We start from the raw sequence: 27,742 nt of genomic DNA, 5'->3' as shown, positions 1-27,742 counted from the left end.
AGCACGTCCCTTTCCACTTTTTTTACATCGAAACTTCATACAATTTCTGCGCTGCCTGCCGACGGTGACTGAGCACGACTGAGCAATGGGACGTGGCTCTATGAGGTAAACAGAGGTTTCGGTTATATATAAACAAAATAATATGTTCAAAATACTTTATTCTCAACAACATTATGTATAAAACATTCTCACTGTATCTATGTTATGCACTAACACTATAAATACTAAATAAATTGGACTTTAATATGTACCGTGCGCAATGCGCCAATCTGCACTCTATTTCAAGCGCATAAGGTTTCAATTACATTGAAGCAACTTTACAGTCAAAAACCTTTTAAATTCGTTCGTATACCATTTCTGAAACTATTGATTAGGCTCTTCGGAAATGATAGTTCAAAACTAAGGTAATTGACATAAAAACTTATTCTAAATGTTGATTCAAGGAATAAGGTTGACATTTCCGAAGATACCGAATCAAATGGTAGTTTTATCAATTTACACCTTATGCCTATAATCTAAAGAGTTATTTTCGAAGAGAACCCCTATGACTGATTTTTAGTTTTTTAATTAATTGAAAATAACTATACCATAATTTGACTAAAAATCTACGCACTAATTTGCCACAATTTTTATAAGACAATGGTCTATATTATATTTTTTACTTTTCAAATATTTTTTTAAGTATATTCGTTTAATGTCATATATTTTTTAACATTATCAATCTAATGAATAGACACACAAAATTTAATTAAGTCAGTTCATTTTTTTTTGTACAATTTAGGTTTTTTTTTATTAAAGAAACAAAGACTTTTCATTTAATTAGACAAATTTACTTTAAATAACAAAAAACATAATAATTTATATTTTCCATTTATGTAACTGCTGGTTTTCGAACAAAAATAAATTTTAAATGAGTATGTTACGATGTTATTACATATTTCTTCGTTGCTTCCCATCAAGCTAGATTGAAGTCAAACGCACAAAACTTTTTAATATTAAAAAAAAATCAAGAACATTTTTCAATAAAAGTTCAAGCCGATTTTAGACCATTGCCTGAGTATTGCCCGTTTCAAACACAATCATAACAATATGGTAATTTAATAAACCTTCTACTCAATTGTTTTCAATTTCAACTACTAAAAGAAAACATTTCTGTACAACTAAAACACTATACTTCATAAGTCTGTTAGAATAAACCCCAAAAAATCCGGCAAAAAAATTTTTTACAGCTTTTAAAAGTACGCCCATAATTTCAACAATATCGATGTGGTACTCATTAAAATGACATCCTAAGTCATTTGTTGAATACAAATTTAGATAAAAGCTACCAAACTAAATTTATTAAACTTAATTCCGTTTAAATAGGCTTAAAGTAAAATAAATATAATCACAAAACAAAATCCAGTAACATTGACTAGGCTCTCGATCGTAAGAAATATGGGAATAAAATCAGTGCGGTCGTCCTATTCATAACTTAACTAAAAAAATCTATTGGGAATAGTGGGAAAATCACCGGGAATCTAGGTAAAAGGCACGAGGGATTATTATTACCGTGACAAATCAAATGCTGAAATATGACTTTGATTACAAACGAATTTCTCTTTGATTAATTTCTTGAAAACTTGATCAATATACAGACAGCTACACACTGTCGCAGACAGTCGACGAATGCATGAACATTACGTAGTATGTATGAGAGCTTTAATTTAGCGCAATGACAAAACCAGCAATGTATACAAAATCCACAAAGATGGGCAAACTGCACCGCGATATGTGTAGCTGAATATGTCGTGTTGTTATTAGGAAAATAGAGAATATTGTATAAAGTGTATTATGGATTTATATAGTAGGAACATAGGTTTTTATTTGGCACTGAATCTCAATATGGAAGGTAAAGCGTTATTTATTTTTCATATTTTTCTATTAAGAAACTGAAACGTCAAGAAAATTAATTAAGGCACAGACAATGTTAAATTGCGTTATTAATTTTTTTTTTTATAATATGCGCATGACAACAACTTCAAACTAAAAAAATTAAAGTGAAAATAAGAAAATAACTTTTGACTTTTCATACTAAATGCCCGGTCAAATAATATTAGAGACCAAAAAAATGACAATTTTTGCTACAGGTTTACAGTACAGCTTACAGTACAGTACAGCTGCTGTATCTCTCATGTCTGAGCGTGTTATTGGTTATATCCTCAGCCGTTGAGCGTCTGAGCCCAGGGCCCGCTTTCGTAGTATTATGTAAAGTTACTGTCAAAAATATACTTAGCATGTACCTTCAGAACTTAATCTAAAATAAGAAGTGCTTTTTTTTCTATTCATTATTTGTGTTTTCATATACTATACAAGCTTAATTATTATTCTATACAAACATTAAAATATATGGAATATTTCTATTTTTGCTTGTAACTAATAAACTACTTGTACGATTTTGATGAAATTTAGCATAGATATAGATAGTTTTCGAGAGTGCCTTTTAAGAGCGAGGCCGAAAGAGAATACATGCACAAAAGTGACAAAAAGAGAGGATATGGAGTGGTCGAATTCTAAGGCTACCACACGCCTCAAATGTCTATTAACTGACGCTCTACAGTGGCGCAAATCATTTGCAACTTACGCTCGGTAGCACCAGTCAGTTTTGACATTAACTTTAACGCAACGCGCTGCGTCGACGCAAACGTGCATGACGGAGCAATGAGACAACGAAGCAACTTGAAACGTGTTTGACTGTGCTTATTTAAGTTTAGAATTTGAATTAATTTAGCAGGATATAAAACATAGGTTTGTACATATTTACTAATAAATATGTCACTAACAAACTATACGTTACTATCTCTCACAACCATATAATATAATTGAGTAAAGCCGCCATTTTAATTTTGAAAAATCCTACCACCAAATCCATATTTGTGACGTTTCACGAAAAAAGGCATCGCAACATTATGGAGGGAAGTCGCTTAAGACTTTTCACTTACTATTTTTTTATTAAACGACGAAAAAAGAGAGGTGTTATAAGTTTGACCACTAAGTGTGTATGTCTGTCTGTCTGTGTACGTGGCACTGTAGATCATATACTGGTGAACCCATTTGGTAGCGGTTTTTTTTATTTGATAGCCAATTTTTATGTGGTGGTTCTTAGATATGTTTGATCAAAATCGGTTCAGCCGTTCAAAAGTTGTAGCCAAATGAATATTGAAAGTCGGGATTTTTTTATTTTGTCAAACAAATGACAATGTCGTAAGCGACTGTCGACAATAAAATACCTTTTATCATGGGACGTCTATTTGTATAGCTTATAATAGAGATAATTAGTTACAGCTTAGTAGTAAACAATTTGATACTTATAGTGGTAACATTGAGTTATAACATAGTGCACAATTCTAGATCTAAATTGGTGAATACCAAAGCGAAATTTAGTTTCTTTTTTACAACATTGTTGAAGAATAAACTTATTGAAGAAGATAACGGAAGAGCTGATTTTTTTTTGCTTAAATAAAATTAAAACACCGTTTCGATTTTGAAAAGTGGCAACACAGGTATTTCTTTCTCGAATTTATTTAAAATATATAAAAGAAAAAACTAAAACATTAATTTGTAATGATTTTTACCCGAAGCCTTTTCGATTATTTCAATTGTAATATAATTTTACGTACAAATTCAATCAAATGCACATAAATAGAAAAAAAAAACGTTTTTCAAGAAACTGGTATGATATAAAATATTTTTCAAAATCAACTAGCCGTTATGAGTCATCAAAAAACACAAGTCAATATTTTATCGTTAAATCTGCAGAGGTAGCCATAAGATATACATAAGAACTATGTACGATACATAAAAATGTACACTAAAACTAATATTTACACATGAGGTAAAAACTAAAGCTAAGGGAACGCTGTACTAGATTTAATTTAAAAACTAAACGAAATAAAGGAATAGGTACAGTGTGAGCAAAAAAACAAAGTCGAAAACACAACGTGTATGTCTTTTCCGATTGCACTGGAGCGATTTGAATTTTCAACATAGCAACAATAGTTGAAATAAATCATTGCACTCACCCGACGCTTCGCGCCATTTGCGTTGTCAGTTTGACAGCTGTCATTATGACAGTTGTCAGGATGGCGGCGAACTTTTTCAGTGGTTGGCTGGGGAGGAGCAATCGTCAAGGTTTATCGTCGGGGCGTTTTTTGTCGGTTTTGCGTTGGCTGAGTTTTTTCTTCATTTCTAGAAGCATTTCCTCGAAGGAAAGGTCGTCGGCACGACGCGCGGGAATCGCAGCTGCGCCTGCGCCGTGGAAAGCGCTCTCGGTGTACTTAGCCTCCAAACCATCTACACAGACAATTTTAGGTGTCAGAACAGATTTTTGTCACATTTTTATATATCTTAAGTTATGAATACGTTCACTATCTGTGATTGATTTGAAAAATGTGTTAATAGAATTTTAGACGAGATGTACGAGTATCTGCACTGATGATTGACTCTTTTTTTTATTACAAGATATTCAAATATAAATGAGCACAAAGGCTTGTTTAAATATCTAGTTTCAATTGCTAATCTGTTACGTACTATTTAAGTTCTGGGATCTGTTTGGACTGGGCGGGAGCCACGAACGCTTCTTCTAATTTTGTTGGGAAAGGAATAATTTGCAACATCAAATTGACATTTAGTACAGTATAGATTAATCATTTCCAAGTCAGATAGTAAAACTAATTCTTGTCTTTGTTAAAAACTGAAAAATTGTAATTATTGCGTGGCCGCAGCGGTCGAAACGCTCTGGGAAACACACAACAGCATCGAGCGAGGCCCGGGCAGTGGCAGTGACAGCGCGAGTAACCTATTCACATACTCGTGCTGCCCACTGGGTGCTCACTTCCCTGCCCAATAGGGCTTAGTGTAAATGTGACTTTAGATACATGAACAGACACAAGCTCCACTCACCGAGGTCGGCGTAGCTCTGCCGACAGAAGGCGCGGCGGCCGCCGAAGCCGACGTCGTACTGCGGGTACGACGCCGCCGCCTCCACCGCCGACCACGCGTCGCGCGCGTGCTTGTATGTCACGAACCCGTAGCGGGTGCTGGTGGGTGACGATATCGTTCTTACAAAAACATTCTCGGGCCAAGTATGCCTTTCCGGAATGATAGGGCATTACGTAAAAAATCGTTTCGTTTCTTTTCTTTTTAAAATTTACACACATACATTCTCGCATCTATACACAATTACACATACAGTTACGCACACTCTATATACGTACTTTCCGATCTGTAATGGGCATTGTCAATTTTTTTTCGAAATATATTTTCGTATATTTTCGAAAAAAAAAATATTAAAAAAATAAGTACGAAAAAATGGACAATGCCCATTACAACCTTCTTTATATATAAACTTACAAATGTACCCCGGAAGAGGGAGGGAGCCACTATTTTTGTTACCACTCTGTAAGTGTAATAAATATTTTTTCATTTCAGCAGTTCGTAGCTTTTTGAGAATATATAAATACTAATCCTAACTAATATTATGAATGCGAAAGTAAGTTTGTTAGCTCATCACGCTTTATCTACTCAATCAATCTTCTTGATATTTTGCATACATGTAGTTTGAAGTATGGAGAAGGACATAAGGCACTTTTCATCCCGGAAAAATAACTGTTTCCGTTGAAAAATTACACGGGTGATGCAGAGTGTACAAAATATTTCTAGAAGCATTAATGGTACACATATACAGAATGCAAAATGGATACTCACCCGTCCTCCTTGCTATGTAACCGCACCTCCATGACTTGTCCAAACTTGGAGAACAGCCCTCGCAACGTGGTCTTATTGATGTCCTTCTCTAACTTGCCTACGAACACTATCCGTCTCTCTTCAACTGGCGTGTTGCTCTCCCTGGAGCAAAGATTACTTATTGATTGAAATAGAAGTATTTTTATATGTAGTTTCAGTAAAAAAAAAGAAGTTAAATTTACCGGGCCTATTTATATATACTATTATTATAAAGAGGTAAGCGTTTGGGAGTTCGTATGTTTGAGGCGGTTAATCTCCGAAACTACCGGACCGATTTAAAAAATTCTTTCGCCATTAGAAAGATACATTATCCAAGATTGCTATAGGCTATATTTTATCTCAAAATTCCCACGGGAGCGAAGCCCCGGGTAACATCTAGTTTATAATATTTAGATAGAATACGAATAAACAAAAATAAAAAACCTTTAGTAAATATATTTTACCTACATCTTTTTGATTTATATAATAAAAGATATAAAACCAAGAAAACACTGAAATAACACAAAAGTTTTAACTTATTTAATATGAATAAAAAGATAAAAAATATTAAATACACACCTGTCTTCGGAACTGAAACTCCTATACTTGTTCTTGAACGGTTCCTCCCGCTTGTACGGGCTGCAAGATGACCGCGCGGACTTCCTGGACTCCCTGGACTGCCTCGACTCCGCCGAGCTAGACGACGACGACGATGAAGACGAGCTGGAATCACAGTGGCTGTGTAAAGTCGGGTGTTTCTGGTGTTCAGGTGTCGCTCAGATCCGAAAAGCGAATGTTATTTACACAATTTTAAATACAGTCTGTGTTTGTAGAATAGAATAATTGTTTATTCGAAGTAAACTAAAACACACACAAGTTATTTACAATAAATACAAACAAAATAACAACATACATAAGACAATTATAAACAAAACTAAAACTCTAATATCCTGTGTGCGTTACAGCCGTTCAAAAAGGACATCACTCAGCAATCACTTTGCTGATGGAATGTTGACCATCAGCAAAACGCTGATATTCTGTAACGGCCCGAAAGACCGATTTTAGACCGTAATTAAATCGCTAAAATGTTTCTCAAACGAAAACGGATTTTTAACGAACTACATTTTTTGTAATTGCAATACCAAATAAAATGCTCAAGATTGTTAGATAACCCAGTGTTACCAACCAAGAAAACACAGCGCCTTCATTTGTTTTCTACTTTTTATAGACAGACTGTATTAAATCATATATCATGGATTAACAGAAAGTACATCCATACTAATATAATAAATACGAAAGTATTATATTTTTGTTCATATATATTTTTTGCACTTCCCACTACACCACTACACATAAAGATTTTGAAGACTACAAGTATAATACTAAATCAACAAATACTCACAAATTTAAAAAAAAATCATTCATAGATTCAATTCTTTACTGGTAAAAGAAACACCATTCGACTTGGTCTATTTACATCAAAATAATATATATTAGATTACTTACCTAGTCGACGAATCTGAACTTTCGGAAATTGTCGGTTTCCTCAACGGAGGAGTCATAGACTTCGGTGGAACTTTCTTTTCAATAGGATGCGGACTTAGTTTGGTCTTTTTGGGGACAGGGCTTCTTGCTGGCGTCGATTCGTCGCGCCTTGGGGTTCGGGACCTATTCGATCTGTCCCTGCGTTTCGGGGACCTGCGACTTGACGATCTACGGCGGTACGAAGAGCGCGAACGACGTTTCCTTTTATATGGCGAGTCCGATCTCCGGTATGGACGGTAGCGCCCTCTAGACCGTGATCTGCTTCTGGTATACGATTTTCTTCTCCTACGGCCGCGAGATGGCGATCTTGAGCGTCTCCTGTATTTATCGTAACGCTCTTTGGATCGTGAGCGCTTTTCTTTAGACAATGACCGCTTCTCAGCCCGTATTTCCGCTTTAGGCTTGGCGGCAACCTTGTCATTCTTGGCTGGAGTTTTGAGGTCTTTAGTCCGTACAGGACTGTCTTCGCTTGACATGGACATATCACTGTCGTTTCGTTTCCTAATCACAAACTTTTCTCTCATCTGGGCTGATAGAACCGATAGTTGCGTAAACTCTGCCACCGTGTCAGTTTGTATAACAACACTTGCAGCTATAGGCTTGCGTCTATCTTTTTCTAAATGGAGAATGATCTTGTCTTCTCCGTGCTCCGCTTTAGTATCGTATTCGCGAACTATTGTAGTCTTTACGTGTTCGAAAGCCTTCTTTTCAGTAGGCGAGTTAGGTTTTGAGGATCTATGCTCATTTTCCTCAGGAGCCTTTTTCAGAACTGCATCTTGGATGCTAGCGAACAGTGAGTTGCTTGATATTTTCGTATTAACGTGTTTCTCAACACTTTTCAAAGCTGCCGTGATATCTTTATATCTCTCTCTATCAATTTTGGGTTCAGCGTGTTTCTTTTCGTCAACAGGACTCTTTTTATCTGATTTGACATTGTCGAAAACATTTTGTTTCAACACGTGAGATTTCTTTATTTTAAAGTTGACTAAAGACTTAGCATCGACTGGAGGCGACGCAGATTTACTTTTAACCGTTTTGTCTACTCTGCCAGATCGAGTTGCTTTTTCCATTCTTTTGATTGTTCTTTCGTCAGTATTAGTTCCGATACTAACTAAAATTATCTCCTCGTAATCAGATGGAGCCTGTGGTTTGTCTGCTTGTTCATTAAGTTTCTCAATTGGAGGCGGTAGTTCTTCAGCTGGAGTCATTCCTACCATTTTCATCATTTCCGCATCAGTCATAAGAGGCTGAAGCTGTAAATTTTCCACTTTAGGAATTTTACTCATGACTATATCTTCATCACGCTTTCTCATTGCCTCAGCTTTTTGTTTTTTAGTAATCATTATAATCTTTCTAGAAGCCTCTCTTATAGGATCGAATACTTCTTTGGGTGTTTCTTCAGCTGATTTCATTGCTGGGGCTGTCTGGATGGTTGGTTTAATAACTCTGTCTAAGTTAAGATGCGGCATTTCCGGAAAAATAGATTCAGGGCTCACTGTGGCAGAACTGTTGTTAGAATTAACTCTTCTCATTTTATATTCTTGCAGGTTAAGTTTTTTCTTTTTAGCTGGCTGTTCAAGTTCTTTTTTTATAGATTCTTCAGATATTCTCTGAAGTTCTTCTTCAAAAAGCAACTTTTCAGACTTTATATGCATTGATTGTGGTATCTGAACATCCTGTTTGTTACTAAAAAGGGCTGTGTAGAAATTCTCGTCTTTCGATTTGGGTTCCTCCTTTATCTTCACACTTGCACAAATATTTTCACTATTATTTACAGGTTTACTTTTGTTACTATCTAATTCCTTTATACCCTTTTCCTTTGGGTTTATTATTTCTTTCACTGACTTACTCTTAACACTGTTCGAAATCTTATCACTCACGCTACTAGATTTATTTTTATCAATAATCTTACTATCTTTCTGAGAGTCTTTATCATCACAGTTTAAAATAACTTCAGATTTATTTTTTATAGTTAACTTAATGCTACCATTTGAATTTTGACTACAAGGATTATCACTTGCTTTACAAGCACTTTTGTTCATCACAGAATTGTTATTTTTTACATTATCGTCAATCGCGACACTGTCATTATAAAGTTTTTTACGGGCGGCCGGCAGTACGATTGGCTTCACTATTGGTTTAACACTATTTTTCTTAGCTTTAACGTCACTATCGTCACGATTTAGTTTTTCATTCTTTTTGTTTTTATTATTATTAATACACTTTTCACTTTCGTCGTCACTGCTGAGGTTGTAGACTATTTTTTTATTTTTACATGATCTATGTCTAGAGTTAAGTATTCTGTTGTTGCTTGACAACACTTCAGGCTTCAGAAGACTTTGTCCTTTCTTTAGATTTGGAAGACTATGCCGCTTTTTTGACGAGCAGTAGTCATGGTCAGAATGGACAGGACTTGGTGATCGTCCAACAGTTTTTATGGCTGGCGGCATCTGTAATGTATTATTTTGGGTTGAATATGTTTCTATAAATGGATCTGAGAGACACCCTAACGTTATAAAAAGTATGTACTTACCAATATTTGCCGCATTTTGTTCTTGTTCAGTTGGACACCGGCGTCTTGCAGTCTCATTCCATTTGTTAAGCTCGTTTTCGGTAGACTTGTCATTTTTTGCTCTTCAACCTTGATAAGTGGTCTTTTCTTGGGATTTAGCTTCTCTGTTGCTTCAAACTGTTCTAATAAGGAACTTAAATTGTTTGCCTCCAAAACTGGAATTACTGTGTCGTTGCAAGACTCAACATCAACAAAATCGTCAATTTCAGTTTTAATCTCATTGACTGGTTCAATTTTAATAGCAGTCTTTTCAATGCAATATTCTAGAACGGCCGGTTTGGGGATAGGAGTGGAAGTACGTGGTACCTCTGGTTTTACTATAGGTATGTCAGAAACACAATTAATTGTAGTTTCTAAAGGTTGCTCAATCTCCATATCTTGTGTAGTTAAATCGTCTTCATTTTTAATAGCCTCAACTTTGTTTGTAATTAAAAAACTATTGACGTCTTCGTCTGTCAAAGTGCGTGGAATGTCATCACTTTTGTTTGTGTTACCGTCAGACTTGTCTTTATCATTGTCAAATGCTAGATCCGACAAATCTAAGTTAAGATCCTCGAAGCTCAAACACGTTTTCGCGTCATCAATATCCATACAAATATTCATGGGAGAATGTGGCACAGAGCAAGATTTTTGAACCGTTTTCAACTTTGAACATGTCATGTCTTCCAACAAATACTTTTTTAAGACTTCTATGTTTGGTAGTACTTCTAAATCGGATTCGTTTAAAGACACTTCTGCATTTTCTTGCTCTTCCTGCTCGGGTTCTGGCTCAATTTCAGTTTCTTCCTGTTCTTCTTTATCATCAGCTAAGAAATTATCTGGCACAGTGTCTGGGACAGTTGTAACTGGGTGATCTATTCGGAAGGGTTGATCATCTGGATATTTATGTTTCGTGAAAAAATTCTCTACAGTTGGTGTTTCATGTTTATCGACTTCTTTGATAAAGTATTCGTCTACATCCCTGACAACAGGTTCATCTTTGGTTTCCAGTATATTCTTTGTATCTTTTATAAAATATTCATCGACATTTGAAACTACAGGAGTGTCTAGATTAATATTTATTCCTTCGTGGATGACGTCTGGATGTCTGTTCTCAGGGCGTTCATATGTATGGTCTGTGTAATTAGAATCGTCAACATTTATGTATTCTCCATCACTGTGCTCCTCCCTTTCTATATCGTCTTCTGACGAGGCTTCTTCGAGGTCTAGGTCAGGGTGGACGGTGTATACTTGGATGATATCATAGTCATCTCCTTCAACAAGAGAGCAGTCTTCATAGGTCTCTACTTCAGCTGTTGATGTATCATTATCTAGTGTTACATCTAGTGGGACCTCATGGACTTCTATATTTTCCTCTTCATCTTCAGAACTGGTGTCGTGACTTGACTGTGTTGTATTGGTCTGGAAGTTGAATTACCTTATGATTTAAGATAAAAATAATTACATACTTCTAAGGCTAAAATGAAGAAATAAATTGTGCCCATTCATTGAATAAATTACATTTTAATTCAAAATAATGTTTAATCTTTTCAAAGTATTAGAACAAACAATTCAAAAAGACATTGAAATACTTAAAAGAAAACATTTAATATTATTTAATTTCTTGGATGGAGACACCACCAAAGCCAGACAGGTTTTGACGCAATTCCCTAATAACCCTTTTATGGGAAGCGGGTTTACTGATAACCTATGTTGTTGGCCATAAAATCGACGACTACCTTTACAGAACCTAAGTAACTACCCTAGTGAAATATCTGAGCCCATGACACAACCCCATATGGGATAACATACTCACTTGTTGATTCTCTATGCACCAATCCTGTCCGTTGCTGAATCCCTCCCTGAATGTCTGAATCTTGTATTCAGGGCTGTTCTGACTACTGCTCTCTGAAGACATGGAGTTACTTGCGGACCGCATGATCTTGTGCCCGATGGTTCGATAACGGGCTTGGTGATACATGTTCAGTATGTGTGAATCCATATCTGGAAATTACTTTATTTTATTGTTCTGTGATTATGGATAAGTAAATCCTAAAGCCACAAATACAGTATGGAATATTTGACACAAAACATATCGATCGTTCTCTCTCGTTTCCATTGTCTCTAGTGAAATAGAACATTGTCGATCTCATTCATGAAAATTGTAATAAAAAGGAAAGAATTATATGAGTCAAATGTTCCCTAGTGTAATCGTGGTTTCATACAAAACCAGCAAATAGGTTTACAAAAACATTCTATATTCTGGTATTATGGAAAAAAGTTTGCTTAAAAATTTTCACCTGGCCATAGAGAAACAAAAAAGTTAAACAATGACATTGTCATCTGTGTGTCAATAAACACAATATTGATGTTTGCTCAAAAACATCAACAAAAAACACAAAAAAAAAGCAAAAAAAAAAAGTAAAATACTTTTAGTTTGTTACAATTTATTTTCAAGTCTATATGAAACTCACTGAAAGGTACAGACATATAACTATCATTATTTTATAGTTTGCCTGCAATCAAAATTTTGAGTGGCCTTAACACAAAGTTTTTCAATAACAAATGGGGCCACCTATTGGGTGAAATGATCCCATAATGGGAGAACCAATCAATTCTTTTCAACCATAAGAAAATTGTCTTTATATTCTAGATTTCTTTTTTAAATCAAGAGAAGTATTATTATTTTACAGTTATTTATTCAGATATTGATGTAAGAATGAAAGCCCCACGTCATGTAATGTCAAGTTTCATTAGCAACATGTGCGCGCACATGCAAACACAATACCATTTTATTTAAAAACTCGATTGCACAAAGTTACAAAATCATTGTACAAAAGGCAGACTTAATACCACATTACATTCTCTATCAATCAACCATAGACCAAACATATCTCAGTTATATGGCACCTTTGTTACTAGTGAGGTGTGCCATAATGTGCATCTAAAAAGAAAATTCCCTTAAACATTTTACTTCATCTCTAGTCATGAGTCAAATCAACCTATATAAATTTTTAATTTAAATTACTCATTTACATATAATCTGACTTAGCAGTCATTAAACAATTTTCAATGACCAAAGTAGTCAAAAAATATTAGAGTCATGACTAGAGAAAGAACATAGGGTACTTTAGACAAGACAGTAAAAGGTTTTTTTAGCTGCCGCAAACCACAATACTAAGTGGCTGATGTGCTGGTACTTTTTAGATGCTGTTCAGTCTAAATACAGACAATTTCTCAAAATATTTTTGGTTTTGTTCAATAACAAAATTGTTGGAATTTTTAGAAGTATAAGTACTATGACATAAGTGTCATTATAATTATTGGAAATTTTTGCAAAGTATTAAATTGTTGGAATTTTTATAAGTATGTCAGCACTAGCTGCACCCTGGGGCTTCACTCTCGGGGGAATTTCGGGATATAACTATATACATTCCAAATTTCATTAACATTGGTCATGTATGACAGACAAGACTTTCACATTTATGTCATTAGTATGGATGTTAAGTATAGCATTTACTATAGAGACTTTTATGGGCATCCAAAGCTTTGATGAGATCCATCATCATCCTTCTTCTCTCCAGTTTGAATCTCTTTCAAACAGGAATATGAGAAGTAAAAGTATGATTTATTCCATGAGCTATTCTTTTTACCTTAATATAATCAAAATTTCTAATTATACAGAGACCAATCATATTGAGACAAGAGCTTTTACTCCCACTGATTACAAGAAATTCGACATTTTTTTTGTAACTATCACAGGACACAATGCGTTGAAAAGGTCGACCTGTAGCTAGTATGTGTCTAATACTGTTTAATTTCCACAATAATTATTATTTTATTACATTATATAACAATACAAATGTTATACTAAGTATATGAGGCTGTAGAAGGTGACTAAGTTATAAGTGACTATGTAATCATTTTAAGACCACCATTGAATGCTTACTTAACAAATAAATGAATGAATGAAGACATCACCATATCATAATCTGATGACTAAATTTACGTGAAATCTGTCGTTATCAGAGAATCTGCGCCACACACCGGGTGCGTTCAGATAAGAACCAAAATACCTGCAGATTTGTACTTGAACTGTCAAAAGTGTATGAAAACAGAGAAATCACGTGATTTTAAGCATACAGCATACTCTATCTCACGCCTCCAGCCTCCGGGAAACCTGACATCCACTTAATTAAGATAACGGACACGCATTTCGCTCACTTTCATCGCAAAAAACGATGTAAGTAATGTTAATTTTTAGGTTATGTACAGTGTGAATATATCATCTGACAACTACTTTTGATTGTGTTTTAACGAAAGTAATTAGCTTTTAACATATGTTCAATAAGTTTTGAATGAAATGAAGGTTAAAGTAACAAATTATGACCAAAACAAACAATGTTTAATGACACGAATCGCCCGCGCTAACCTAACCTTGATAACGGAAAAAATGTTCATACAAATTTTCTAGTTCAAGGTCCAATGAAAAACTAAAGAGTCACATGAAGGCGTTACACAAACAAAACTGAAATATCATTGCGACCCGCACTGAAATCTATTTTAAGACAAACAACAGACGAAAAAAGCACTAACCTTTACAACCTCAAGTGACGGCTTTATCCATGTAATATTTATTGTGTTTTCCCTTTGGTTATTTCACAATTTACACTACACGGCACTCTCACAAATTCAGTTTTTGTCACTTTATACACAACACAAGGCATTCAAATATTTTTTCGTAGAAAATTAACACTTTTCACGAAACATCACATGTTACGAACTTCACGACAGCAAATTTTTTCGGTGAAAATGTTACCATCATAAAAATATCTTACGTCAAACTGACAGAAAGAAAAGAGTATTTTACACTTGCATTTTGAACTTCGTCATCTCAGATCCAAGTGCTCTTTCCATGTCAAGAATATTCTTACGACTGATTAAAAAATATTAGTAAGCTAAACACGAAGTTTTCGAAAATCCCCACCATTCAAACTTTGTTTTGTATTGAATTTGACTATCTCTTTCATTGTTATCTATAACAATCACGGGTAACAATTCATAACACATTCTCAGAAAAAGTAATTCTTTGTTGTTAAAAAATTCTATTTCTAAACAAAAGATGTGTAATAAAACTATCCCATTCATGGCATGCGGGCGCAGGCGCAGGTAAAGAGGTAGTGTATTCCAGGGATACCAGGGTGTAGTCAATAAGAGATAATATGTACAAAGACACATAGTTATATGAATTCTAGTTTTAAATTTACCTATCCTTTGATGCCACGGAATGATAAATTTAATATAATAGTGTATGGCATAATTTCATACTTTCTATAAAAAAAAAAAAAATTACATGAACATAATAGTTAGATAATAACTTATATTTCCATTAAAACATTTCTTAATTACCATTTTCTAATGAACAAACATTATGTTTTGTCCATTAAATAATGAAATGAAAAATAAAGTTTTATTTACGTACGAATACTAAATTAATAACTAATATTTTTTTAATAGAAAGTATGAAATAATGCTCAAATTCAGTGACAATTCAGCTAATAGCTACAGGCCCCTAGCCAAAGGGGTCTCTAAGCTATATCTTTTTTATATGTACTCTTAACAATGTCTAGAGAATAAAATGAATAGTAGCGGATTTATTTATATGATTTTAAATCATGATTTTGGTTTGTAGATGCCTTCTGCGACTCAGCGATCAGTTTCCGAGGCATTAGATGTAATAAAAGAAGAACAAGGTTCACACCATTCCTCTGTCAACATAAACAATGTTAAATCTGAGTGTGAGGAGTGTGTGTGTACGCAACTACCGTCTGTGTCGGCGGCGCAGGCGCCGCCGCCTGAAGACATGGTCAAGATGGCTGAAGTCGAAAAAATGTTGAAAGAAAAAGATGCAACGCTACGGAAGCAATACGAACAGGATTTGAAGGATCAGATTTCTCTGTTAAAGGAGAGATTTGATTTTATTCTGCAGTAAGTATATTGAAACTTTAATGAAGCTGGAAACAACATATTGCTGGCTTATTTCAACTCAAATAAAACCCACTATATATAAAACAAACATCGCCAATAACATTATAAATTATTATTATAATGTAACTCTACACAACCTGAAAAAAGGAAATGTCTAATTATGTTCTTTGAAATGTTTCCGTTGATTTCTGAGCTCTTTAGAAGTCATATCTGCAGTAGTGGCGCCCCCAACTTTATTATTTTCTGCCATTTGCAATGTACCCTATCAATATACCAAGAAAATGCTAAATTTGGGTGTTTGTGTGTTGGAAACTCCCCTACGTCCACTAAAATCTATCTTGGAGATCCATTGATGGATCTTTTTGCACTTTCATGTTCACTTTAACTCGTGCTAGTAACATACAAAAAAACATAGAACGTGCTAGCTGCTTCTTTTCCCACGTAGATTGTAAAAGTCAATCAAGGGAGTCCCTTGATTGACTTTAGAAGCCCTGTCCCTTGAAGGGACAGGGCTTCTAAATGAGGATTCTTCTCGTGTCAAGGCAATAAATTAGCTGATACCGTTTCAGAATAATTGGTAGTTCTTGCCGTAGAAAAATGTTTATTCTTCCCGTGTAGGTAGTGGTGTAGGTATACGAGGCGACTAAGAAATAACATTTTTTTATAAAAAAATCATTTTGCCACAAGCTTTTATTATTGGATTCAATACGCGAGGAAAAAGTTCGTTCGTCAGTTCATATTCGCGCAGTAAAAAGGAGTTTCCTCATTAAAAATACTATACGTGAGTCAGACTTAAACTCATGTGAGACAACTAAGATTCGAACCTGGAACCTATCACCACTTGAAACTCAAATGAGATTTTTTTTTACCTATCTATTTCCTTTATCATCAGAAATGAACAAATCCGAACATCGTACATGCTCCGTGAGGCGCACAGGGAACGCCAGGAGAAGATAGTAGCGTTGCAATCGCAACTGGAGTGCAAGAATATGGCGGGCTTGATGTACGTCATGTGCTCGGAGAGAAGGCGAGGGAAGTTGGAGAAACTCAGGATCATTGAAGGTAGACTGAGATCCGATAGGTATGCAACATATAATGTCGGTTCCACACAAACGGCGGACTCGAACCGACGCGAACGCATGAACATTGCATAGTTTGTATGGCTGCTTTTATTTACCGCAATGAAAAACCAGCAACTGCATATTGTATCATCCTAAACGGACTAGTAATAGGTATTGTAAATGCAAAAGTTTATAAAAAGGATGTTTGTTACTCTATGTCACGTATCGTTGAAATTAAACACACGGGCTGAGGTCCAGAGCGACACCTATGACTGATCAAATCACAGGGTCAAATAGATAGTGTCTCTGATGTATCTATAAAATAAATTACTAAGTATCATGTGCTATGTGTATTGTGATGTTATGCCGAATGTACATTATAGCGGAGCGAAACAGTTCGCCGGACTTTCAGACTCGGTATACTTAGTTATTTGCTGTTTTTTTTTGTCAATCATACAAATGTTCGTCCCTCATGTGTAGTCGACAATATCAAATCAAAAGGGTTATAAAATTATTATAAACCAACGCAACTTTCAACTAATATCATTTTTTCATAGAATACACCGGCTACATTCGCGAATTACAATCGATACTGACGGATGGACAGCAGTTGATCCTCAACCTATCACGAGGGTACAAAACAGCTACCAGGGTCGACCACGAGTGGCGGGAGAAGATGAAGAAGATTATCAAAGAAGTATGATAACTTTATATACCTTTTTTGGGTAGTCGGTAAATTAGTCCAACTCTTCCTTGAAGCAGTACCACTAGGTACTGCTTAGTGGTCCAATGGTTAAAGGGCCTCGAAGTAAAATAAATTTTAAAAAACACGATTGTAAAATGCTACGAGTTAGGTATAGTTACTAAGTATATTCTGATTTGTTAAAATAGCCTAGGATTTAATTTATCGACTCGATTGAAAGTTGCGTTTAAGATCTTTGCGATTGAAAGATCCCAGGTTCGAATTCTACTCTGCACAAATTATCACGTATTACTTAGGTACTAATGTTGATTTCATAGACTAGCTTAAGACAGAAAACTTCGAGAGTCAGCACACTATTAGTCTAGACTAGACTGAGATTTAGGACTACTGCGTACTACTGACTTTATAGTGGTTTAAAGTATACATATTATATTCATCCGTTTATGTCGATCTTACTAATCTTAGCAAAATTGGCAAGTTTCCTATAACTAGTAACACCTTTTAAAAAATAATAGCAAAATTCACTTTCAGGGTTATTTTTGTTGGATTTTGTTGAAAGTAGTTCGCACTGTGGCCTACCATTGTTTATACATTCTCAGAATAATAAAAATATTACTACCTGAACACAACACCCTATTATATAAAGCATACCTTTGATTTGACTTAAAATGGTTTACGACTTAATTTTTGCGAGAATTAAAATAAAGCTCGACTTTTCGGCGAAGCTCTAATTAGTTGAATGTGTTGTGTGGTCGTAAAAATAATCTCAATTCAATGTCAGTCGTTTCTTTTTTCTTTTGTTATAAAATAAAACCTTAACCACTTACCATTTCTAGATAATTAAAATAATTTCTTCTAGCCCTTTTTTGAGATTTAAAAAAAGGTTCGACTTTTCGGAAAACTATTATGTGAACTTGTGGTGAGGTCAGTCTTTTGTTTTTTTTTTTCTTTTGTCATGAAAATATTTCTAACCTATTCGCTCTAAAAAGCGAAATCTACAAGTACTATTATAATAAAGAGGTGCCAAATATTTGTAAGTTTTTATGTTTGACGCGGGTAATCTCCAATATTACAGAACCGATTTCAAAATGTTACACTTATGAACATAGTATGTGGTGTAACATAACGCTAATATTGCATGCCTGTAAGGGTAAACTTTTGAAACTATTGTATGGTATGTGCCACCTATACCTTGTACACAGTTACTGCAATAAAGATATTTGAGTTTGAGTTTGAGTTTGAAAAATTCTTTCACCAATAGAAAGTTATGTAAGTATTATCCAAGATTGCTGTAGGCTATATTTTATCTCGAAATTCCCACGGGAGCGCAGCCTCGGGCAACATCTAGTGTCAAATATTTTTCTCTCTTCTTCATAGTCGTATTCCCCAAGACATGAAGGTCGCGGTCATTACGTGGAATGAAACAAACACAACTGCGATTGCCTTCTCCAATTTACACATAAGTTGAAAAATCAACCTAAATACAGGTTTCCTCGTCACGATATTTTCTTATCAGATAGGTGAAACTAAATAAAAGCATGTAAACAATCCACTTCTCCAGTTCCAAGCCTACGTCGTGAACTACAACGGAGGAACCGCGGAGACGAACCAATACATTTTCGACCTGCCTGGCCTGCTCAAGACCGAAGCCCCATTGCAGGACAACCCTAAGGAAGACCCGTGTGAAGCTGAGGAGGAAGAGGCGCCGTTTGGTAAATTGTTTTTACTATTTAGGAAGACTTAGACAAGTAACCACTCGACCTAAGACTAAGCCTGAGTAATCTTAACGTATGTGTGTATTGTGTAATCTGAGAGAGTGACTATTGTGTAATAAATTTGACGTGGAAATGTGCCTACAGGATTTTGTCATCTGAAGGCTTATTCCTAAAAAAATGCATTGATTTTGCAAGCGGAGCTTGCATGGCCTTCAGGCGTCTCAGCCGCGGATGCAACTGGGACCACATAGCGAGAGAGGTGCATGACTATGTTGATATGAATTGAATTAATTCACATACCTACATATGAACATATGTTTGTATGCGGTTTGAATTGTAAAAGTCGGTAACGCCCTGGCCTCGCTAAATGAGACATATAGTGAAGTTGGGTGAAGAGTGATAGAGATTTTTTTTTTTTTAATATTTTTTTTTGGTACATACTTTTTTATGTGCAATAAAGTTTTTAAAAAAAATATATAAAGTGGCTCTCGTGTAATTTTCAAACAAATATCTTTCTTGCAGTGGATGAAGAGGTCCCCTGGTGGGAACAGCTGCAGAGCGAATGTCGGCCGTTCATCATGTTCGGAGACCTGGCTGAATTCACTCCTCCCCAGCGGAGGGAGACCCTCAAAGCTGTGAAGGCCCCCAAGACTGCGCCCAAGAAGTGGAAGCATTATAGTATGTATGCGCTTGCGCTCGTGGCGTGTGTAATGGTCAGCATAAACAGTCTATACTGCATTTTTAAAAATAAGTTTTATAGGTACATAGATTCAGAGTTCGTTGAGCCAATTCGAACCATTAATATGGTACATTTTCGAAAAAAATTACATTGACATTATAAAATGCGTGATTATATTTTGAGGTTTCAGCTGGTCTTGTTTCCCTGTAAAATGGAAGACTGCATTTTAGTAGAAGTTAGAGGTTTCAAAGTTACGAATTATGTTTTTGCAATTACAACGTATGTTAGTGAAATGAATAATAAGGTTATAAAATATTACTGCAATTTGATTTATAGTTGTTAAAAAAAATAAGTACTTATCTAAATTTCCAAGAAATTTTCCTCCCGAAGAAACTACATAGTTACCCGATTTCCGCTTCCTACGCTCAGTATAGCTAGGTAGTTTTGGCTGTGCATCGTCTGTCTGTCAGTCGGCTACAGAAGATTTGACAGGTCATTTTATGACTTTTAAACAATGAAATTTTTAATCCTTGCGGATTGATCTCTCAATAATATCTCTCAATAATGATTCAATTTTACAGTGTTCAACGAGATGTATCTCCGGTCTGACTGCTCCAACCTGGACGCGATCAAAGACGAGCAGCCCCTCCGCTTCCCCCTGCAGAACTACTGGGAGTGCGCTGCTGTGCAGGCCCTCGACAGAAACGAGTCTGCGGTCAGATCTAAGGTAAACTGAATAAAAAAGACTCTTCGGAAATTACAATTAAAAAACTGACGTGATAACTGGCAGTTGGTAAGGAAACATTCAAAATTGAAAAAAAAAAAAACACATTCATTTATATGACTGGCTGTTCATAAATTAAGATTAAATAACTGACAGTTAGTAAGAACACAATCTACTTAATTTGGAAAAAGGAACACATTGAACTCGCCACATGGCATAAGCTCATTCATTATTCTTGTTGCAGTATAACTTTTCGACCCACCGATTGACAAGTGTGGACGCGCGGGGAAACATGGGATCCATACTCAAGATCATGTAAGAACCCAATCTATGCTTCTCCATTTTGTACTATTTCCTGAAACTTCAGCGGTAGCCTGTGTTTGACATTGGTCATAACTACTTACTTATATCCGAAGTACACTAATAAACTCTTAGGTATCCCTTGTATACTAATAGAACACCTTACATCGACCCTATCCTCACTAGTCCTCACTAGTATTATAAATGCGAAAATAAGTTTGTTACCTAATCTTCTCGAAATTTGGCATACATATAGTTTGAAGTACGGAGAAGGACATAGGGTACCTTTCATCCTGGAAAAATACCTGCTCTTGTGGGAAATCACGCGGGCGAAACCGCGGACAAAAGCCAGTTATTACTAAAAAAAATTAAAGCATACTTTAAACCTTATCTTCCAGGACTTCGGGCCCCCATACTTCGGAGCCAGTGACTAAAGCTAATTTGCTTGGTGCCAGGGACTCCATGGAAATAACATCCACGACCAGACTTGTGAGTTCTCCCCATAGTTGGTCCCAGTCGTGTAGATTCCTCTCCGATGTATTTGCAGCCGTCTTGGACCACGGAAGCGAATCGATATAATGACAAATTGACGCGAGTGTCCTTGCGAAAGAAATTGCGTTTATAATTCGCGAAAAAATACGACAAGCCCCTGCGGACCCAAGTAGTGGGTCATGGCCGATACTCTTTATCCATTCATAAGGAAGCCCTGTGCCCCAGCAGTGGGGACGTTTAAATGGCTAATGATGATGATATTGTAACTATTATTTTGTGTTACAGAAAGAGAAAATTGGGAAATCAAACCCGAGTATAGATAAAGTCGGTCTAGGACAACGAAAGGTTTGTTTTATGTCTTTTTTGTTTATTTCTTTACTACCTGATGCCCGCTACTTCGTTCGCGTGGCCGAACAATTTTTGAGAGAGAAATTTAATTGTACAGACGAAATGTAACAATACCTATACATACAGAAGATGCTGAAAAAGTATATTTTCTTTAGTTTAGCTGAACTATTACGACTCTTCTTCAGGTTTTCCAGATCTTAAATTTTTATACCTCTACAGAAAATGCTCATCAGACTGAACAACTTTTGTTAGGGCGTCATTTCTATATTTCCTATTAGTTTAGCCGAACCATCATGGGTCTACATCAGGTGTTCCAGATCTTCGATTTTTATATCTCACCAGAAAATGCTCATCAGGCTGAACAACTTTTGTTAGGGCGACATTTCTATATTTCCTATTAGTTTAGCCGTACCATCATGGGTCTACATCAGGTGTTCCAGATCTTCGATTTTTATATCTCACCAGAAAATGCTCATCAGGCTGAACAACTTTTGTTAGGGCGTCATTTCTATATTTCCTATTAGTTTAGTTGCACCATCATGGGTCTACATCAGGTGTTCCAGATCTTCGATTTTATACGATAACAGAAGATGCTCATCAAGCTGAATAACTTTTGTTAAGGCGTAATTTCAATATTTCCTATAGTTTTGCTGTACCATCATTCTTCTCCATCAGGTGTTCCAGTTTTTAAAATAATTGTAGATGCCCAGGCTTAATAACTATATAAAAAGAAAGTTTCAGTCAAATCCGGCCAGTAGTTCCAAAGATTAGCGTGTACAAAGACACAAAAAGACAAAGAGATTCTTTTTAAATTCTTACTCTGTTGCTGTGACTCTATCACCTATTTTTTTTTTATTCAATGTACAGGAATTTTTTTGTACTGTTTTATTATATGTATTGATTCAGTGTGAATATATAAGGGCGTCTTAACCATTACACCACCACCGCTTCACCGTTCACTATAATATACCTAAACGAACATTATCCAAAGGTTCACACTTCGAGTGTTATTGCTAACGCTTGTATTAGTGTCATATAAGCCGCCTAAAGGGATCTGACACAACTTTTACGTTTACCTACCGATATCGACCATTTGGACCATCACTGCTTCAAACACACACATAATACACACATATTTAATTCCTAATGTAGGGAGTGGTCCTCCACTCCATATGCCCGCGGATATCTTACGTTGCGACTAAAGGACAGCCTAGACAGCTGATAGGAAACCGTAGCATTCCCAAAGGGGGTTGACGTCATAAGTTGTAAAATCACCGCCGAATCTTTCATTTTTTCAGGTTAAATATACCACCCATCCCATCCATACCCATTACCCATCGCATGATAGTATAATAGAGATTAATTTACCCAATGAATTCAATGTTTTCAGTATGATGGCGTCGACAAAGGGTTGAAATCTGAAGTGCTGAGGAAAAAATCGGAGTGCCAAGAAACGATGGCTAAGTTAGTATTATTATATTTATTGTCTGTTTCACCGTTTGTACTCGTATCACTATACTATTATTATAAAGAGGTAAGGTAGAGAGTTTGTATGTTTGAGGCGGGTAGGTAATCTACGAAACTACCGAAACGATTTCAAAAATTCTTCACCATTGTAAAGGTGCTTTATCCAAGATTGCTATAGGCTATATTTTATCTTAAAAATTCCACTGGAGCGAAGCCCATCTAGTATCACATAAAAATAAAAATTGTGTAACATGTCGTGAATATAGGACTCTGCGCTAGAGCTATAACTAACTGACCAATCGCATCAGATAGATTTAGTACGTAATAGATTAGTAATTTGACATGTTTTTATCCAAGCGAAGCCGTGACGTAATAACATGAAACAATGAAACAGGTACTAAAATTGTAATATTACAGAATCCCGAAAGCTCCCGAAAGCAAAGCGGAAGATGACGATGACGACTCCGGCTCACATTCACTGCTGGGGTAAATAACCAATTAAAAACACTAATAAACAATTCAACAAAAAAAAACCTAACCGCCAGCTCAAGTCAGCATCATTTCACAACATTTGTAAAGAAATAAATACAAAATTTGTATAAATTAATAAATACATAAATAAAAATATACGGACAAATCACACTGATTGACTTAGCCCTAAAGTAAGTTCGAAACTTGTGTTATGTGATACTAAACCAACGATACTATAACATATACAGATATAGATAAATATCCAAGATCCAGGTCAATCTGAAAAAGATCATTTTCCATCTTGACCTGACCGGGGATCGAACCCGGGACCTCTAGTGTAGCAGTCCGGCATGATTACCGGCATGATGACGGCCACGGAGTATATCTTTGTGATCTTCTTTGAAAACCAAATAAGACCTATGTATGTACACCAAATGTAAGAAATAGTGAACTATGAAATTCCTATGTATGTAGGTAAGTTGGCTGTAATAAATATTTGTAGCAAAAAAAAAAAATCGTAAAAATCTCATTCATTGCTTGTTCTCATCAACAGAAGTGTCAACGACAGTCTGCACGTAATGGCGACGCACAAACCTGACCAAGACCACAAGATCCACTATGAGAAGGTGGGTCATCAGAGTCTGAAACGGTTCTCCGACAATTGCTTCGTCTACGAACGTTTCGCCGACAGAATAGAGGAGACATTCTGTCGGCGAATCGTTCGTAGATGAAGGGTTCTGACGTTCAAACGCCCGATGTCGAAACATTCTGTCGACGGAACGTTCGTAGACGAAGCAATTGTCGGAGAACAGTTTCAGACTCGGGTCATCATCGTCACATTCTTGGTGGTTCGCAGAGCGTTAGGACCGCTGCGGCTACGCGGTCATTACAATCCGACAATTTTATAGATAGTTTCAATATATAAGCTATAAAACATTTCTTCATTCCTTCTCCGTTTCACACTAGCTACAGAGCAGTTTTCTTCACGAGGTTTTGAGGCCAAGTGGTGGTCTACATGTTTCAGTTTGTATTAAATCGAGTTTTATTTATCCAAGTATGCACTAAGTAATTGAAATACACCAAGAAACCTTTTAGCACTGAAATGTTATTTGAATGAATCAGCTTGTTTTTTAAACGAAAGCTTAGTTTAATAGTGAAGACTCAGTGTGAAGGTGGGTAAATGCTGAGAATATTCACGTCACTCATAAAAACAACTCGAGGAAAAAAAATCAACACGTGACATGTCACTGTTAATTACAACCAAACTGTTTACTTTCCATTTTCAAAGAATAATAATCGCAGTACAGAAGATATATCGTTCTTTTGTTAACTTTTCTTTTGTTTTTTTATTACCCGCCACATGCGTCTATCGGCGCGGCGGCGTACTGGCAGGTAATAAAAATACATTGGCAATAAAACTGAAAAAGTTCTTTTAAAATTTTTAATGGCCAAGATCCTTTTTGGCCGACAGTTTTTAATTTAAACCTTTTGAACCGATAAGTAAGATGTTTACCGATATGTCGCTTTATGTCAAATAGGCAGAATTTATTTTTATCTTTTACATAAATAAAGACGTGAATAAATAGTTACCTACTGTATTTATGATTTTTTGCTTGTTTGCGATCATAAGCAGTTTAAGCAGGCATGACTAGCATAATAAATACCTACTTATAAAACATCTTTATTAAATTTGACGCTAATATTTTGATAGATTCGATAAATATTTCTGTTTCATATTATCATTATTGTACACTTACACAAGTATTTTTTAATAAATGATCTTTTTGATCCTCTGTAAAAGATAGTTTCACGACGATGCGACTTAACAGGTTTTTAATATATTTGCCCTAAAAGATTAGGGCAAATATATTAAAAACCATGATAATGTTCAGGTGTGCCCTATGGACAAATGCAAACGGATGCAAATGGATTCGTTCACGAGTTCATTGCCCCCGTACATGCGCGCCAATCCCTTCATGCACTTCGAGCAGACCTTCGAGGACTACGAGACTTGTACTCCAGGTATGTATGACTCTCCCACAACTGAGCACCGTTGAATCTGATCTTTTTCTTTTCGAGTGTGTCATACTGGTGTCAGATTTTATTTAACACGTCATTGCGTCCACACGTTTGTATAGCGCAGATTGTAGCGCAGGTGGTCAGCGTAATAGGTACTTAGGTGCTATTTCCTTCCAATGGAGATCAATTAAAATTAAAAACAGACAATTATTAAAGCAGCGTGTATTGCATGGTGAACATGGGTTACAAGAAGGATTAAGTTGACAGGACATATGTCGAATATTTGACGTTGACAGTTTAACATTACACGTGATCGTTGCCAATAAAGATTTAAGAATACCTACTTTATTTAAGAACGTTCTTTTTTTTTACGCAATGCATACACGATATGACAAAAAGAGATAGCATTTGAAGATTAGTAACGAGCTTCGTGTTTGTAGGGTTCCTGTTAGGCCTTCTGTTCTGCACTATAGTTTACAGTTCCCTATTCAATATAGATGAATACCTGAATGGTCTGTGACAACTGTAAATACGGCCGCGACCGAAGGATAAACGTGCCTTAAAAATGTATCCATGCATCCAAAGAATAAATAAAAATATAGATGTTAATGTATAATGATGATTGGCTTCACAGATCAACTGGTGATGCTAAAACAACGTATGGAGCTGAAGAAGAAGAAGCACAAAAGCCAGGCGGCGATGGTGGTGGAAGAGCCGTCCATATTGGAGGAATGGGGCCCGGAGATCGAGGGCGTCAGCTGCCAGACCTCGGAGATCAAGTTGTTCCTACCGCCGTGCACGTGCGAGCTACCCATGTCTTCAGACACCACTTTATCTGGCGGAGGCGTATTTAGAAGTGAGTCAAAGTTTCAGAATCAGATTTTCACAGGCATTTTATCACGTCAAATTTTAACTTTAGCCCGCTGACCACTGCTGAGAAGAAATTTCGAAATATAAGTTATATAAATAGGTAGGTATACAAACATAAATAAAAGCAAAAGCGGACTATCGCAAAACCAATTTCTTTCATCCGACTTTTAAGTGGAAAGAGAAAGAAGTGAACAAAAGGAACAAGAAAATACAATAAATAGGCAACATGATAAAGCCCGTTACCATGTTATTGATCTCCAAAAAATGACTTAATGTAACTTATTTCCTCTTTTAGTCGAAGACCTTCTCCCCATCAAGAAGGCTTTAGACGACATCCAGCAGAAATGTTTCTTCGATGATGAGATCGAGTTCAATCGATTTGCAGTTGTTGGACATGACAGTGATGCGTCAATGTAAAGTATTATTTGTTTTGTAGTCTTTACAAAGCCGCTAGCCATTGTTTTTACCCCTGTTACTATCAAGTCTTGACTACTATGAGTAGTAAGACAGGAGTGATGACATCGTCAAGGTGGTCCAATTTGTTTTTAAAAGTAAAACACAGAATGTTAAGGGATTCACAAGGCCTCAAAGGTGTCTTTTAGCGTACGAATTATTATCTAGATAGGTAGTGGAATCATGGTATATTCTACTAATATAAGTTTGGATGTGACTGAGGATGCTTGTTACTCAAAGAGGTGAGTGGAGGGATTTAAAAAAAATGGCCAATCCTATTACTGGGAATAATGCTGGGGGTATTATTGTATGTATTATAATTTTCTAACATAAAACATTATTTGTTAACGGATTATAATTTCAGACCAGCTACACAGGAGGCTTTTGATAAGAAGCGGGTAACGGAGATTCACAGAATTTTGAAGAAACACCCCAGCCTTTGCGACCTATTCCAAGCGAACACAAGCTAAACAACAATTCAACTTTTTGTAAACTTTATTTTTAAATCAAACGTAACAAACTAAAACCTATTAAAAATATTGAATATTATTTCGACTTTTAATCCTAAATTACAAAATTAACAACTAGAAAAT

The 27,742-nt window shown here is 35.8% G+C and overlaps 3 protein-coding genes across 7 annotated transcripts in view; 1 reads left to right on the top strand and 2 right to left on the bottom strand.

The window, feature by feature from the left end:
* LOC128680345 (homeobox protein HMX3-B-like) overlaps window positions 1-4,192 on the bottom strand; it is a 32,689-nt gene extending 28,497 nt beyond the window's left edge. Inside the window, exon 1 of the mRNA XM_053763420.1 lies at window positions 4,062-4,192. The gene's annotated coding sequence lies outside the window, so the exon portion shown is untranslated. The remainder of the gene's footprint in view (window positions 1-4,061) is intronic.
* On the bottom strand, window positions 142-14,667 carry srl (spargel). Its single transcript, XM_053763413.1, has 8 exons — window positions 14,456-14,667; window positions 11,676-11,863; window positions 9,842-11,281; window positions 7,270-9,758; window positions 6,343-6,486; window positions 5,746-5,886; window positions 4,942-5,078; window positions 142-4,332 (listed from the first exon to the last, which is right to left on the bottom strand). The coding sequence occupies exons 2-8, from the start codon at window positions 11,859-11,861 to the stop codon at window positions 4,166-4,168; spliced, it is 4,704 nt and encodes a 1,567-aa protein (XP_053619388.1). The 5' UTR covers window positions 11,862-11,863; window positions 14,456-14,667; the 3' UTR covers window positions 142-4,165.
* On the top strand, window positions 12,205-27,698 carry LOC128680342 (uncharacterized). 5 transcript variants are annotated; one of them, XM_053763414.1, is made up of 19 exons: window positions 12,205-12,339; window positions 13,544-13,655; window positions 13,889-14,102; window positions 15,552-15,847; window positions 16,740-16,909; window positions 17,466-17,605; window positions 19,173-19,323; window positions 19,849-20,004; window positions 20,587-20,732; window positions 20,974-21,044; window positions 21,428-21,518; window positions 21,807-21,866; window positions 23,260-23,333; window positions 23,754-23,822; window positions 24,361-24,433; window positions 25,700-25,829; window positions 26,461-26,682; window positions 26,992-27,109; window positions 27,514-27,698. In XM_053763414.1, exons 4-19 carry the CDS (start codon window positions 15,552-15,554, stop codon window positions 27,617-27,619), a joined length of 2,073 nt encoding a protein of 690 aa, XP_053619389.1. In that variant the 5' UTR covers window positions 12,205-12,339; window positions 13,544-13,655; window positions 13,889-14,102; the 3' UTR covers window positions 27,620-27,698. The 5 variants fall into 5 exon arrangements, with proteins under 5 accessions (XP_053619389.1, XP_053619392.1, XP_053619393.1 ...); XM_053763417.1 differs by lacking the exon at window positions 13,889-14,102; XM_053763418.1 differs by lacking the exon at window positions 21,807-21,866.
* The last annotated feature ends 44 nt before the right edge of the window (window positions 27,699-27,742 follow it).

Source organism: Plodia interpunctella, chromosome 24, assembly GCF_027563975.2.
Source record: "Plodia interpunctella isolate USDA-ARS_2022_Savannah chromosome 24, ilPloInte3.2, whole genome shotgun sequence".
NCBI lineage: Eukaryota > Metazoa > Arthropoda > Insecta > Lepidoptera > Pyralidae > Plodia > Plodia interpunctella.
This window is presented reverse-complemented; position numbering and strand designations above follow the sequence as displayed.

Bases quoted from the DNA above. Each gene is read 5' to 3' on its own strand.
- srl (XM_053763413.1), bottom strand. From the start codon at position 11,861: ATGGATTCACACATACTGAACATGTATCACCAAGCCCGTTATCGAACC. The intron at 6,487-7,269 runs GTAAGTAATCTA...CTGTGATTCCAG, and splicing joins AGTTCAGATTCGTCGACTAG to CTCGTCTTCATCGTCGTCGT. The intron at 5,887-6,342 runs GTGTGTATTTAA...TCTTTGCTCCAG, and splicing joins AGTTTCAGTTCCGAAGACAG to GGAGAGCAACACGCCAGTTG.
- LOC128680342 (XM_053763415.1), top strand. From the start codon at position 15,552: ATGCCTTCTGCGACTCAGCGATCAGTTTCCGAGGCATTAGATGTAATA. The intron at 20,733-20,973 runs GTAAACTGAATA...TTCTTGTTGCAG, and splicing joins AGTCTGCGGTCAGATCTAAG to TATAACTTTTCGACCCACCG. The intron at 23,334-23,753 runs GTTAGTATTATT...GTAATATTACAG, and splicing joins TGCCAAGAAACGATGGCTAA to AATCCCGAAAGCTCCCGAAA.